At 30.5% G+C, this 15,375-nt stretch overlaps 1 protein-coding gene across 3 annotated transcripts; it reads left to right on the forward strand.

Annotated features, from left to right (window-relative positions):
* The first annotated feature begins 6,327 nt into the window (after nucleotides 1–6,327).
* On the forward strand, nucleotides 6,328–15,018 carry LOC107948380 (uncharacterized). 3 transcript variants are annotated; one of them, XM_016882909.2, is made up of 5 exons: nucleotides 6,328–6,771; nucleotides 6,945–7,080; nucleotides 7,171–7,883; nucleotides 8,180–8,378; nucleotides 14,577–15,018. In XM_016882909.2, the coding sequence occupies exons 1-3, from the start codon at nucleotides 6,695–6,697 to the stop codon at nucleotides 7,525–7,527; spliced, it is 570 nt and encodes a 189-aa protein (XP_016738398.1). In that variant the 5' UTR covers nucleotides 6,328–6,694; the 3' UTR covers nucleotides 7,528–7,883; nucleotides 8,180–8,378; nucleotides 14,577–15,018. The 3 variants fall into 3 exon arrangements, with proteins under 3 accessions (XP_016738398.1, XP_040967245.1, XP_040967244.1); XM_041111311.1 differs by having other exon boundaries at nucleotides 6,341–7,883; XM_041111310.1 differs by lacking the exon at nucleotides 14,577–15,018 and having other exon boundaries at nucleotides 6,342–7,883; nucleotides 8,180–9,677.
* The last annotated feature ends 357 nt before the right edge of the window (nucleotides 15,019–15,375 follow it).

The following is a 15,375-nucleotide window of genomic DNA, read 5'->3' on the forward strand; positions in this document are numbered from 1 at the left end:
TCGACTCATAACACAAGCTTAGATAAAATTACCTTTTTACCCCTAACTTTTCACTTAATTACACTTTAGTCTCTAGGCTCGTAAAATGAAATGCATGCAATTTCTTAGTTGTCCAAACCTAGCCCATTCATATTCTATCTCATATCATCCCATATTTTTCTTTATTTCACATTTCTACTACTCATTTTTACACATTTTACAAACAAGTCCTTTTTAGGTGTTTTCACTAAAAATCACTTAGCAAAAGGTGTTTATCACATATCAAACATTCATATTCCTCCATTAAATATCAAAATACAACCATGTCACACATGGGTCAAATTTCATACATGAACCTAGCTCAAAATAATGGTAGAAATGGATAGATCGGTTGATGACAAATTCAAAAATGTAAAGAACATTAAAAATAGGGCTAGAGAGCACTTACAATTCAGCTTGAAAGATGAACAAAACCCTAGCTATGGAACCCTTATAAAATTCAGCTATGGTTTGAAGAAGATGGACAAGATTTTCACTTCATTTTCCTTTTTTTGTTCTTTCATTTACCAAATGACAAAAATGCCCTTAAGGCCTTTCTTTCAAATTTTTCCTATTCATGCCCATTTTTGTCCAAATTTTTAGAACTTGGTCTAATTGCTATTTAAGGACCTCTAATTAATAATCCAATGCAATTGCATGCTTAAAGTTTCTAGAACACAAGTTTTGCAGCTTATTCAATTTAGTCCCTAAAGTCAAATTGGACATCTTAGGCATAGAATTTATTCATGAAAATTTTACACAAGCATGTAATCATATCATGGACCATCAAATAATCATAAAATAATCATTTCTATTCCAGATTTGTGGTCTCAAAACCACTATTCTGATTAGACCCTAATTCGGGATGTTACATAGCCACTTTAAATGTACCAGATTGCGAAATATATCTGCATTAGCAGACCCTCGATCAACCTCAAGAAGAATGTGCGCGCGAATTTTTCTTTTTCAACATCACTCGCAGATACCTTGATAGTTTGGAAGTTGTCCTCTAACCATCTCATCTCGACTCAGCTACCTCTAAACTTGTTTGACACCTTCCCTAATAGTTGCTCGCATGTTGCACTTCAATCAGTACTAATCACTGGCCCTGTAATGACTTCACTATCGACCAGTAGACCAAGTTGTAAACTAACTTCCTCAAGTGTAATTGTACACTCATTGTAGGGAAGATGTGTCTTCAGTCTCCATCTTTTGACCAAAGCACTGATAAGTGGGGAATCCAATTTAGTCCCCCCGAGCATGCGAGCCATGTGAAACACCCCAAAATTGGCGGATTCAAAAGAAAAATGAATAGGTGTGAAGATTATATGTTTCGGTGCACTATTGTAATATAGTCCGCCACTTTTTTAGAATTTTGATAAGTTAAATTCTGGCATATAATGTATCTGCCCGTGTAGAGTTTGAGGCTATTTTACTAAAATGACCCCAAAAAATTAAATATTTATAAGAATAACCCAAATTCAAAAACATTAATGAAAATAACCTGGAAGGAATAGTGCAGGGTGGTGCCAGCAACCCCATGGCTGACACCCATGTTAGAAAGGATTAAAAAATTATTTTTTTTGGTCTCGACAATCTAATGGTCAGAACCCATGTGTATTTTTTTGCTTGTATTTTGTACAATACATTTTGTACTTGGTTTTAAAAAATTTTAATTTTTCTTGGTGCCGTGTAGCAATTGGTTGTCAACCACTTTCAAATTTTTAAATTTTTTTGCTGTTGGTATTAAGATGGCTGACACGCATTTTTAGTAATAAAAAAATTTCTTGATCCTGTGAACCTATTGGCCGACAACAATACATATAGGTATTCCATGATCAAAAAGCCAAAAGTAAAAATATACAAACTCATCTTTTATTACTGGTTCTCCTTCACTATTTCTTCCTAAACTCCTTCATTCTTTTTCATCATCTCATGTTTCAGAAAACTAAAAAGAAAAAAAAAACTTATGATAGTCTATCTATTTCAGAAAATGAAAAGCCAAAAACACTTGAGAAAAAAAAAAGAGAATAAGGGAGGAAGATAAAAGAAATAAATTGGGATATGAAAAATGAAAGTGAAGGGAACGGTTTGTTTGATTAGGGAAGAGTAAAGAGTGAAAAATAAAAATTAAAAATGATATACATGCTTGAAATTAGAAAAATAAGAAAAAAAAGTTGAAAGGAAAGAGATGGATTTGATTGGAGAGTAGAAGATGTGAATGAGAAAAAAATTAGAATCATGAGAAATTTAGGTTTCCTTTTAGAAAGATTTAATTCCCTTACAAAAAGATTTAATTCCAAATTAATTAAAGTTATTATGTAAAAAATGATAAATTTCTTAACATGTAGGCCCTAATAAATGTTTTGCTTTATATTTAAAATGGAAATCGAAATCAACACCAACAGAACATTGAAAACCAACAAAGAAGTAAATAAATAAGTAAATAAATAAAACTAAAACCAAAAAGGAAAAAAATGAGTTGTATACCTTGTTGAAAACCCAACGTTCCATTCACTTTCATTTTCCATATCTCAATTTATTTATTTTCTCTTCCTCCCTTCTTCTCAATTTTTTTTTATTTTCTAAAATGTTTGTGGCTTTTCAATTTCTGAAACAGATAAACTATTATAAATCTTTTTTTCTTTTATTAGTTTTTAGAAACAAAATATGATGAAAAGAAATGAAATTTGGGAAGAAATATTGAAAACCAGTTGTAGAAGATGAGTTTGCATATTTTTTCTTTTTGTTTTTTATCATCGAATACCCATATGTACTGATGTCGGCCAATGGGTTCACAGGATCAAGAAAAAAAATATTGGTTATTGAAAATGGGTGTCGACCACTTGCTACACAGCACCCAAAAAATTTATTTTTTTAAACCAAGTACAAAACGTATTGTACAAAATATGGGTGAAAAAATACATATGGGTGCCGGCCATTGCATTGCCAGCACCAAAAAAATATTTTTTAATCCTTTCTAACATGGATGTCGGCCATGGGATTGCCGGTGCTACCGTGCACTGTTCCTTCTAGGTTATTTTTGTTAATGTTTTTAAATTTGGGTTGTTCTTGTAAATATTTAATTTTTTTGGGTCATTTTGATAAAATAGCCAGAATCTAAGGTTTTCATCTCGAGATGTTTCCCAATTGAAGAAGAGTACGCCAACCAAAGAGTACGTCTTATAAGGGTTACCACCAAAAGTATGGCACGTTCGGTTTGTTCGAACACTATGTTAGGTGGGTTCTGTAACGTGATTGGTTGGGAATCAATTGAATGGATTGACTAGTCAAACTGCATCTGCATTGGATTCTCTTTTATATTTTTCCTGGGTTTTGTAGGGCATTTAAGGGACAAGTTTTGTAGGCATTCAACAGTTTTCAAGATCCACTAAGAGGAACTAAGTATATATATATGGTAAGAAGGGAACACTCAGATAGTTATTCTTCCTCCCGTTCTACGCTTTGATTCTCCTTAAGACTAAATATTTTCTTCTTCATTAAATAGATAGCTAAGGTCTTTGGATTAGTCAATGGATATTCCATCCTCCTGGTAAGTCTGATATATCTGCAAGTTATGATATAAATAGTAGGTTATGAATAAAAGGCCTTGCGTGGGGGTCATCTGTAACTGAGATGTTAATAAACTGTCTGTAAATGGGATTTTAATAGAAGTTCCATAATCTTTTAAGCAGTTGTTGTTGCTGGTTCAGGTAGGATCATGGGAACAGGAACTTTGAGTTAAAGTAAAGGTGAGCTCTCAGGTGAGTCCGTAGTCTTAACTCCTACAAGTCATTCTTAAAAGTTTCTTCTTATGTTTGACGTCCCAATAATGATGCATGAGTCCTTGAGTGACTATTAAACATATGTCTAATCCTCGTATAGTATCTGCATAGGGTTTAAATGTGTGATGTGTTGTATGCATGAGTGCATGTAGTCCCATGAAGCAACTATATGTTTGTGCATGAAGCGTATTTTATGTTTCATGATTGTGTCAATGTGTGGTGAGCATGTCAAGAAGTATGATTCAGTTATGGGTATGAGTAAAGTCTTTATGAATGTGTATTTATGTTATATGTATGATGCATGATTGAAAATGTTTGAGAAATGAGGGTTTATCAGAATGTTGAGAAATTGTATGATATGAGATTGACACCACTCTGGTATTTGACAAAGTTTATCAGGATAGTAAACACGAATTTTGGTACGGAAAATCTAAGGAAAGACCATGGCCATGACACATTCTAGAAAGGGTGTATGAGCTGCATTTATCTACTTGGGTTCTGCGTGTCCTAGGGTAATGATGGGCAAACCTCGCGCGATGATGAGTTCAGGTAAATCCATATTGCAAACACGACATTTCATGTGGTGCCTTGGTGGCAATCAAATAGAGCCTTGTTAGGCAAATTATTTGTGAAGCCTTTGTGACGTATTCTGTGAAGCCTTTGTGGCATATTTTGTAAAGCCTTTGTGGCTTACTCTGTAACGTCTAAATGGCTAGTAATGGTTAGTCGCCTTCATGGCGAAGTCTGGTTGCTCATTAAAGTAGTTCCTGAAGGAGTTTTCCTTACGGTGTCCTGATATATGACCTCGCTATGGTAATCTACCAGAGAAAGAATACAGCGAACTCAAAAAGTATGGGCGATGTAAGTCTCCAACAAGTCTAAGTAAATCCACATTTTGTAAAGAGGTTATTTAATTCTATGGTATGTGCGAAACGTGGGAACTTTCACAATTTGTAACACAATTATCTAGATTTCTAATAAATGACGTAAATGTCGCATTCATCAAGATAAATTAATTATTCGAGTTGAGAAGGTTATGATCTGACTAATATTCTATCAGCCACTAGATTCAGTATCAGAATCTGTCAATGGTAGGACCCACTTAGGAATTGTTCTAAGATTAGCCAATACAAAAGTCCAACAAAGGTAAAATCAGTATGTAGATCAATCTAAAAGATCAGTTATTGAAAGAATCTACCAAGAATGACATTTATGCGCAACATCTGAAAAAGGTATTCAACTTCTGTCTATGAGGGAAACTGCCGAAAATTGATGTCAATATGAATATACTTTGTGGAATACATCAGTCTCTATCTTCGAAAAGATTGTGAAATAGTTCCGCAATGAGAAGTGAATGTTGTAGTCTGCCATACGTATGGAATAATTGTATGATAGACAAGTGTAGAAATGAGCCTATATGAATCCAATGAGAGAAAGGAAAAGTATCAGCCAATATCAGAAAGAAATTTAGTACTTTTCAAGATTCAACTAGAAATGTTCAATGTGGTTAAAAATTTCTAAGGTCATACGAACTTACAAGCGTCTGTTCACAATGCGAGTTCCAGTTTGGATAATTCTGCCAATAAATCTACTTACAAATATATATATATTCATAAAACCAAACAAAATAAAAAATTGATTATTGACGATGAATTGGTTCGTTTGTTTATATGTAAAAGGTTTTACGGAAAATATTTTCTGGATTTTCCTGTGTTTGTTTCCCAAAAAATAATTTAGTCAACAGAAAATGATTTACAGGTCAATGTAAAATAAGTCATTTTCTTGTAAAATGACTTATTCTTTTGAATAGCGCAAGCCATTTTCTGGAAAAGAGCTCATCTATAGCTAATTTTATTTTTATATAAAAATTAACTTAAACTAAACTTAATATTATCATATTGATAATAATTTTTATTTTTGTTTTTAAAAATAATTAAAATATTAATATAAAATATTATATTTTCAATATTATTAAACATACATATTTAGTTATTTATATTTAGTCGTGTAATAAATTATTAATATAATTAATATAATTTTTTTTTATTTTTTATTTTTATTTTAATAATAAATATTTATTACAATTATAAATATATTATAGTATAAAAGTTAAAATACGTCATAAGTCTATATACTCTTCACAAATTTGCAATTTAATTTTTATACTTTTATTTTCAAAAATTTAATCTTTTTACTTTTCAGATTTGAAAATCAACTCCAATTATTATTTTTGTTGATGTCATATTTTTAAATAAAAAATACTCATTTATTAATTATGCAATTGAAAAATAATATAATAAAACTAAATTTAACAAAAAAAATATAAATTTATATATGTAATAAATTCAATTAAACAATAAAATTTCGAATTAATATTTATTTCAATAAAAATAACATTTATTTAATATTTTTAAGAAATATGTGAAATAAGATAAAATATTTATTTATCAGTAGTTGAAAAAATTAAAAGAAAATATTAACTTTATTAACTTTTTTCATAAAACTATTTTCGGGCGGAAGTTGCAAATAAGTTCAAATCAAAGACAAAAAACACATTAAAATCAATATCATTGATCATTTGAACCAACTTCTCCTCTAAAATCTAAACCAAAAAGCTGTTGATAATAGCAATTGTCATTTCTTTTTTGCAATCCTAAAACCCTAATAAATTCCCAATTTACAGCAAAAAGAGAGAAGGAAAAATCTCGTTTACTCTCAAATTCGATTTTTAAGTTCATTTATTTTTAATTCAAAGATTATATATACCCTTTTCATTTATTTCGACAATCGTTGTTTCAGAGTTCGTTTCTTACTGCTTCCTACTTGTTTGGATAGCAAAAGTTTCTATTTTTCAAATTTCTATCACGTTTATTTATGATTATATAAAGAAAATGGGATCAAGCTTGCTTCAATGGGAATCCGACCCTCTATTTCCAGCCGCCGAAGTCGTTCAAGATTCAGCTGACAGGTTTTATCTTTCCCTAGAAATATACCCATTTCGAAACTTTTTCAATTTTTAATTATTTTCCTTTCGGTTGCTGTTCTCGTGTTAATGTGGCGTATCACACTGCAGACTGCTGAGTTATGTTGTTATGCAAGTTCAAAACTAAAGATTTTTCTTTGTTAATTTGATATTTCCAGGATGGAATCGATTTTTCGCGTTCTTTTGCATGAACAAAATCTTGTTGAAGCTAATAATTATGACCCGAAGCTGCTTACTTTGATTGGGTACCACAGGCGCGATCTTGCTACCATACTTGAAACAGCAAAATGGCAGGCATTGGTTCCTTGTTTATTCTTGAGTTTAATTATTTCCTGTTAATAGTGTTACATTTGCTTATTCTAATGCTTCCTTTGATTTTATTAGTTGGAAGATTTTGAACGAGCAGTTAACTCATCAGCTAGGATGGCCCGGCCTCACTCTAGGGAGGCTGTGATTTTTAGACAAAAGGAGTTTGTTAGTGCTATTAGAGAACAGATCAACAATGTTGAGAAAAGCTTGGAGAAAATGGCAATGGGAAATCACGCTAAAAACTCTGAATGGAAAAACTTGAATGAACAAGATAAAGATAATTTGGCATTATTCCTTTCTGGGGGATTAACAATCACTGTTATGAGTTCGGTGATAGTGACATATTTAAAAGATTTCTTGATCCAACCACGGCATCATGCTCAACAGATGCTGGAATTGTTGGAAATGAATGTGGAGAAATTGAAGAAGTGAATATGAATGGTAATGCTTATGGTAGCCATTATTATGATTCTTTGGAGGAGAGTAACCTAAGGAAAGTGGATTCTCAAATTTCTATGAAATTGGGTCTAAATGCAATGAATTCTTTCCAAGAGAGTTCTTGTAATAGGAATGCTGACGATGGAAGTTGGTATATAGAAGCTGGTGATAGCAAACCTAAGTGTTTCTTCCATGAGAATAAGCTGAGATGCTCTTCCAGCAGTATGAATCTCATTGGTTTCTTCAATAATCTATGGGGAGGAAGGGTTCCTAGCAGTTATACAAAGCGATTAAAAGATGGGGAAGAAGAGCATTCTCCTTTGCACATTGATGCTTCTCATGCTGCACAGGTACGTTTCAATCCATCTTAACAATATTATTCTTCGGAAGGCATGAATGTGATCAGTAGTCAAGATATGGTGAAGTAGTTAGCTCTGAATTTTGATACTAGCATTTTACAGAACTTCTGAACAATTTGTACTATGAGTTTGGTTTTTTTTTTTTTACATGCATTTAATTTTTAAGCAATACATACCTTTAATTGCTTACCTTTCTTATTGCTTAGTTTTGCAATAAACTCATCAATTCCTCTAGCCTTGGTGCATTGGTCAATGTCCTCAACTTACAGTCTGCATCTCTTTATCAGGGCCAGCATATTGGACTATGTTCAACACTTAAAGACCATGGCCTACAGGGATTACATGGGTTTCTGACAAAGGTCATGCACTTGAGAAGGAGGCTTGGGGCATGCAATGCCAGATTTGATAGATTTTCATATCTCGTTAAAGTTAATCAGCGGTCCATAAAAATGATATTGGCAATAGTATTTGTCTTCACACTTTTAGGTAAGTGCACTATTTGTACATACCGTCTTCTATTTGATTTACTCTACTTGTCCCTGCTAAATTCAAATCTAATATTCCTGATATTTAATTTTATATTATTTATAGTAGATAATACTTCTTTAGATTCGCTGTTCAAATCTAATTCAGTTACCTCTCCTAAATTATTAACTTGTTGTTCAATTTTATTAATTTTACTATATAATTTATTAAAATATATAGAGGTTATATCCATTAAACTATTAAATCCTTTACTAAGGGTCGAAATATTATTTTCATTCTTAGAGTCTATATGCATAGTATGATTGCATGTTTTATCTTTGTATAAGCAATTTGTTTCTTCCATATTATTTATCTATGGTACCTAAGACAGTCTGTTATGTTATTATGTCTTAGCACTCAAAGGCCTAACGTCTCTCTCAGACTAAAACAGGCAAAACTAAGACAAAATAATATATGTATGGGCCACATTTCTTTTATTAACAAAAATATTATAATGTTTAGTTTGTTATTAGCTCTGATACCAATTACGGGGAATGAGGGATGCAGAAGAAGAAGGATTATATTATTACAAAAGGAAAGTTTACAAAAGAAAGATTACAAGGAGAGGATATTTCAAAAGTAAAAGTTTCTAAGACTATTTTGGATTTTGATATCGATCTTCGATGCCTTGTTTAGGCTACATACATCTCTATTTATAGTAAAATTTCTTAATTCTATTTAATTTTTCTTCAATCCCGCACAGTGTTTTTGATAAGGATCCTGTCTCATCATTAACATAGTTGCTTCCACGTTGCGTACATCATTTGTCTGTTGCATAGTCTTGTCATATCGTTTTTCTTCCATGTTGCAACATTTTCTAATGCCTTTTTTTCAAGTTATCTTCTTTTTGTCCATTAGTGTTTCTTCGACATTGTTTCTCCACGTGTCTTGGCCTATTTTGGCTTATCCTTCTTGGATGTTATCTAGATTCATCAATTCTATTTCATCTAGATGTAATAAATCTGATGAAAGTTTTGACGAGTTTCAATTCTCCCATGTATTTCTAATTTCCTTTATTATTTCTGGTGGGAAATCATCAATTTCCATATCAGCTATCTTTTTTAATAATTGTATAGATTCTTCGTCTCTATTATTCTAGATATTTCCAGTTTCATCTGCTACAATTCTTCTCTCATCAGTCTATAAGTCTGATGTCGAAGAACAGTTGACATTAAATCAATCACTGCTTGGGTCTGATAATAATTAAAATTATTATAACACTTGTCAATATTTTTTGTCAAATGTTCTTTATCTTCTTTGACAGCTGATAAATGAAGGCTTCCTACCATTCTTTGAATAATCCAAATTTGATATGGCTGATAAAATCTTTATTTTTCAGCAATACCAATAAAACTATTTATTTAAATATAAAAATAGTAGAAAAAATCATTGTGTTTTACTATTTGTGATAATATAGACTTAATAATTGTAGGAAAATTTTTTAATAAATGAAAAGAAAAATTTTGAATTATTATTTCTTTTACAAAACCCCATTCAATACTTTTTATATCAAATGATTCATGATCAAGTCTAAATTTAATAGTAGGAAAATTTTCATTTATATCATTTGTAAAAATATATGCTTGTAAAAAGTATTCTAAAAAAATATTTTTAAATTGAGTTTGCTGGTTGCTGATAGAGGTGTGCATGGGCCGAGCTACCTGGCCCGGCCCAAAAGTCTGCCCGAAAAATGAGAGGGTTCGGGTAAAAATATAGGCTCGAAATATGGGTTTGGGCAAAAAACAAGGCCTGTTTAGAAAATAGGCCAGGCTCGTGTAAAACTTTTTTGGCCCGGGCCCGGCTTGGCCCGGCCCGAATTATATACTAAATATATATATTTTTTATTTTTAATCAAATTTACATTTTATTTTCAGTTTTAATATAATCACTTTTTATTATATTTCCAATTTGTGTATTGTTTTAAGAATTGTTTTAATATCATTTTTTATTTGTTTTTTGTTTTAATATTTGTTTTAAATGTATTTGATTTATTATATTTTAATTTTTTTTATTTAATGAAATAAGCTAAAAAATTTTAATATGAGTCGGGCTGGGCTTAACAATTTTATTTCAAGCCAGGCTTTGACAAATTTTTAGGTCTTTCGAGCCAGGACGGGCCGGGCTCGGGCTCGGGCTCAGAAAATGGGCTTAAAATTTTGCCTGGGCTCGGCCTGGGCCATGCACACCTTTAGTTGCAGATAACTCTATTTATTTTTGAAAAAATATCTGCTAGTAATATTTTTCTAGCTTTATTATATAGACACAATTTAAACATTTTATTTATAATAGGACTATTTGTCCCTTTATTAATACAATATTGAAATATATTATGAAGATTGTTTATCTCCTTAATTTTTATATATTCGAATTCAAGCTCATTAAAATCTCTATATAAAATAGATTCTAATAATAAATCATGAGCTTGATTTTCTTAGTTGTTTTTTCAATTAAAAATTGTGAAAACTTTGTAAGAGCTCTTCTGAAATTAGCTCTTTGCTCAGAAATATAGGTTTTTCATATTTCATTTATAAAATTATATAATTTTGGTGATAATCCTGATTATAAAAATCTTTTATTTTTGGAATTTGTTGTTGTTTCAACAAATTTTTTGCTCCTTTTATAATTTCAGAATAACTGGCTTGAAATGCCGAATTTGGATCTTGAGACCAAGGGTATTGACTTACCGTTCTTGGTGTAAAGGATAGTTGAGGTCTAACTGATTGTCTTACCAGTGGATAAGGAACATAATATCTCTGATTAGGATAAAATGATGCTTGTGGAGATATTGTAACAAATCCTTGATTACAATTTATTGTCTTCCCTTTGTTGGGTTTTTTATACAATAGTCCATTCTCCTACTTGTTCTAGAGGTTTTTTACCTCTATTCATAGGGCTTGCTAAGATAATCAACAAGAGTGTTATTAGTGCCTTTCACACATAAAACTTCAAAATTAAAAGTATATATTTCATTATACCATCTAATTCTCCTAGGTACAGCTTCTAAACTTTTATTAGTAAGAATTTGTTTAACTGCTTGATTATCAGTTTTTATAATAAAATTTTCAGATGCCAAATAGATAAGAAAAGTCTTTATTCCGAAGATTGATATCAGAATCCAAAATAGTCTTAGAAACTTTTACTTTTGAAATATCTTCTTCTTGTAATCTTTCTTTTGTAAACTTTCCTTTTGTAATAATATAATCGTTCTTCTTCCGCATTCCTTATTCCCCGTAATTAGTATCAGAGGCCTTCAGAGTAACGATACTTGAAGAATAAATATCGTAGTATTCATTGTAAGTTTTTATCTTTAATTTACAATTCAGTTAATTCTGTGGTTATTTATTTTAAAATTCATACATCTGTTATTTTGTCTTACTTTTGCCTGTTTAAGTCTCAGAGAGAGACGTTAGGCCTTTGAGTGCTAAGACATAATAACATAACAGATGGTCTTATGTACCATAGATAAATAACATGGAAAAAACATATTGTTTATATAAAGATAAAACATGCAATCATACTATGCATATAAACTCTAAGGATTTAATAGTTTAATGGATATAACCTCTATATATTTTAATAAATTATATAGTAAAGTTAATAAAATTGAACAACAAGTTAATAATTTAGGAGAGGTAACTGAATTAGATTCGAACAACGAATCTAAAGAAGTATTATCTACTATAAATAATAAATTATATCAGGTTCTTATTAACAAGAAATGGATTTAGGTCCTTTTATATTACGGTAATAGTAACATAATATTAACTTTATCTGAGGAAGAAGAAACTTCTTCAAAAGAATCATCTTCTACTAATAAAAGAAGTAAAAATCCTTAAAAACAGAAAAGAAAATATACTCGTCAACAAAAATATGATTTCCAATCTTATAAAGAACTTATAGAACATTGGAAATTTAAATTTACTAAAAATATAGATAAAAATGAAAGTGTTGAATATTTAAAATTAATAGAATAATTTTATGAAAAAATAAAGACTTATTTAATTATCATTATATGTTAAATTATGATACTATAGACAGTAGTAGTTCTAGTAATTCTGATTATCAAGAAGATTTAAAGGTTACTAGTTATAAATCTGATAAAAAAACACTTCAACAGATGAAGAAGAACCAGAACCATTGGATACTGAACAAATAGATCCTTATGGAAAAAGAAAAATAGAGTCAGATATTCAAAACGATGATTATATGAGAGCTTTAAATAAAGACTTTGAAAAGTTGAAAATACAACTAGAATTTTTGGTAATCAAACCGAAAATATAGCTACTAATGAAATAAAAACGGAAAATCTAGGAAGTCATCTCGTCAACCTAATCAACCTATACTACATAGGATTGATGATTTAAATATGATTTCTCAAGAATTCATAAAACATGGAATAATCTTGAGTCCTATGAAAATAGAATTAGAAAAAACAGAAATAGAATTTTTAGGATTAAATTTATCAGCAAATGGTCTTAAACTACAAGATCATATTATTATAAAAATAAAATAATTTCCTGAAAATATTAAAGATCAAAAATAACTTCAACAATTTTTAGGAATAGTTAATTATGGAAGAAACTTCTTTCCTAACTTATCTAAAAAAGGAGGTGAGTTATATAAAAAATTAAATAAGGATAAACCTTTTAACTGGTCTAAAAAAGATTAAGAGATTATAAAAAATATAAAATCAAAAATAAATTATACTCTAAAGGTTTATTTAGCTAAACAAAGTGATAAATTAATTTTAGAAACAGATGCATCACAAAATTATTGGGGATGTATTTTAAAAGCTAAAACAATTAAAAATGAAGAATTAATATGTGGATATAGTTCAGGTAAATTTAAACCAAATGAAATTAATTATGCTATATATGAAAAAGAATTATTAGCTATTAAAAAAGGAAGAAAGACTGTTTTTATATATTTGGCATCTGAAAATTTTATTATAAAAACTAATAATTAGGCAGCTAAACAATTTTTTACTAATCAAAATTTAGAAACTGTACCTAGGAGAATTAGATGGTATAATGAAATATGTACTTTTAATTTTGAAGTTTTATATGTGAAAGGCACTGATAATACTCTTGCTGATTATCTTAGCAGGCCATATGAATAGAGATAAAAAACTTCTAGAACAAGTAGGAGAATGAACTACTGTCCATAAAAAACCCAACAAAGGGAAGACAATAAATCCTAATCTAAGGATTTGTTACAATATATCCACAAGCATCATTTCATCCTAATCAGGGATATTATGTTCATTATCCACTAGTAAGACAACTAGTTAGATCTCAATTATCCTTTACACCAAGAACGGTAAGCCAATACCTTTGGTCTCAAGATTCAAATTCGACATTTCAAGCCAGTTATTCTGAAATTATAAAAGGAGCGGAAATTTGTTGAAACAACAACAAATTCTAAAAATAAAATATTTTTATAATCCAGAATTATATAATTTTATAAATAAAATATGGAAAACCCATATTTCTGAACAAAGAGCTAATTTCTGAACAAAGAGCTCTTACAAAGTTTTCATAATATTTAGTTAAAAAAACAACTAAAGAAAATGAAGCTCATGATTTATTATTAAAATCTATTTTATATAGAGATTTTAATAATAAATCATTTTTAGCTTGTCAGGCACTCTCTGTAAAACCCTTTTCATGCTTGTTTGTACAATCACTTTTGAGATGCTATGCTTGTGTGAATTGGAAATTACATGAACCGAGAGACCAATGTGGAAAACCATAAGTGTGTTTTCCAATGATGTTATCTTTAAGAGCTTAATTTTCATGCAATAGATGGAAAAATGATATCTCCTTTTAATTTAAACATTTAATTCAGAATTTGAGGTAAAAAAAAAAAGGGATGTAGGAGAAGGGTTCCTTTTGGTTGTACTTAGCTTATGGACTTTTTGTTAAACAGTTGCATGTTTCTTGCTCACACGGTTCTTGTTGTTAAATTCACTCTCAAAGGAGTTAACCTAAGGAAAATAATCCTGCCAAGCAGCAAGACTTTACAAATTCATCTTACTCTCCCATAAAAACTTTTAGGCGTTAATATATAAGTTCCATGGATAAATTTCAGGGAATCAAATTGTTTATTTGGGGCCTTGGATATAAAATTAATCATTATCCCATAATTTTATTCATGCAGGTATATTGATCTTCCATATTGCTTGAAAGTGGTCATTTGCTGTTTAATAGGAATATCGTTGCATCTGCAAAGTGGGTTTTGAGTGGAGTTGCGGCGCAGATTACTTGCTCGGCTCCCATAGCAAGTTGAGGAGCCAACCATCAGTAACTACATTCTGAGATTGGTAGGCAAGCAGCCTTTAGATTTTGCTGCTATCTACAATACAGAAGTAGCTAATACAAATGTATGTACTCCAGCAATTCATCTAAGAAATTTGTACATATGAATGGCATGCCATTTCACAGATCTACTTTGTTAGTCAAAACTTATATAACCTGTATATAATGATATCCAAGCCATCTCGAATTCCAGTTAGAGTAACTGCTGATCCATGGTGTGTTCTACAGTTCACTTGGGTTAAGTTTGACATCTTAATAGGGTTATAAAATCACAGTTCTTTAAATTTTGTTTTGTACATTAAAATCCCAATCTGAGTTGAATTTTTTTCCCCTTTCCTGATCTAAGCTGCTACTCGTTGAGATCCTTTTTTGACTTCTTGTCGAAGGGAGATACGGTTCTGACCCATGGAGTTGGTCCTCTATCAACTAATCTGAGTTCAAATCCAAGATCTAACTGAGATTGTAGCTGAAGATGGACATTTAATAGTGCTATGGTTGGGGATGTCGATATAAACATTCGCCGTTATAGAGATTGGAAGTCTTGGGGATCTAGACCCGAACCTACGCTGCTGCCGTCATCTATTTGCATTATTCAGATCACCGAAGCATTGTTTTCCCATCATTCTGTGTTTCAGACAAGC

This window comes from Gossypium hirsutum, chromosome A04 (assembly GCF_007990345.1).
Source record: "Gossypium hirsutum isolate 1008001.06 chromosome A04, Gossypium_hirsutum_v2.1, whole genome shotgun sequence".
Taxonomy (NCBI): domain Eukaryota; kingdom Viridiplantae; phylum Streptophyta; class Magnoliopsida; order Malvales; family Malvaceae; genus Gossypium; species Gossypium hirsutum.

Coding starts and splice junctions, on each gene's coding strand:
- LOC107948380 (XM_041111310.1), top strand. CDS start 7,530: ATGAATGGTAATGCTTATGGTAGCCATTATTATGATTCTTTGGAGGAG. Junction 7,884..8,179: donor ATGCTTCTCATGCTGCACAG/GTACGTTTCAAT, acceptor TCTCTTTATCAG/GGCCAGCATATTGGACTATG.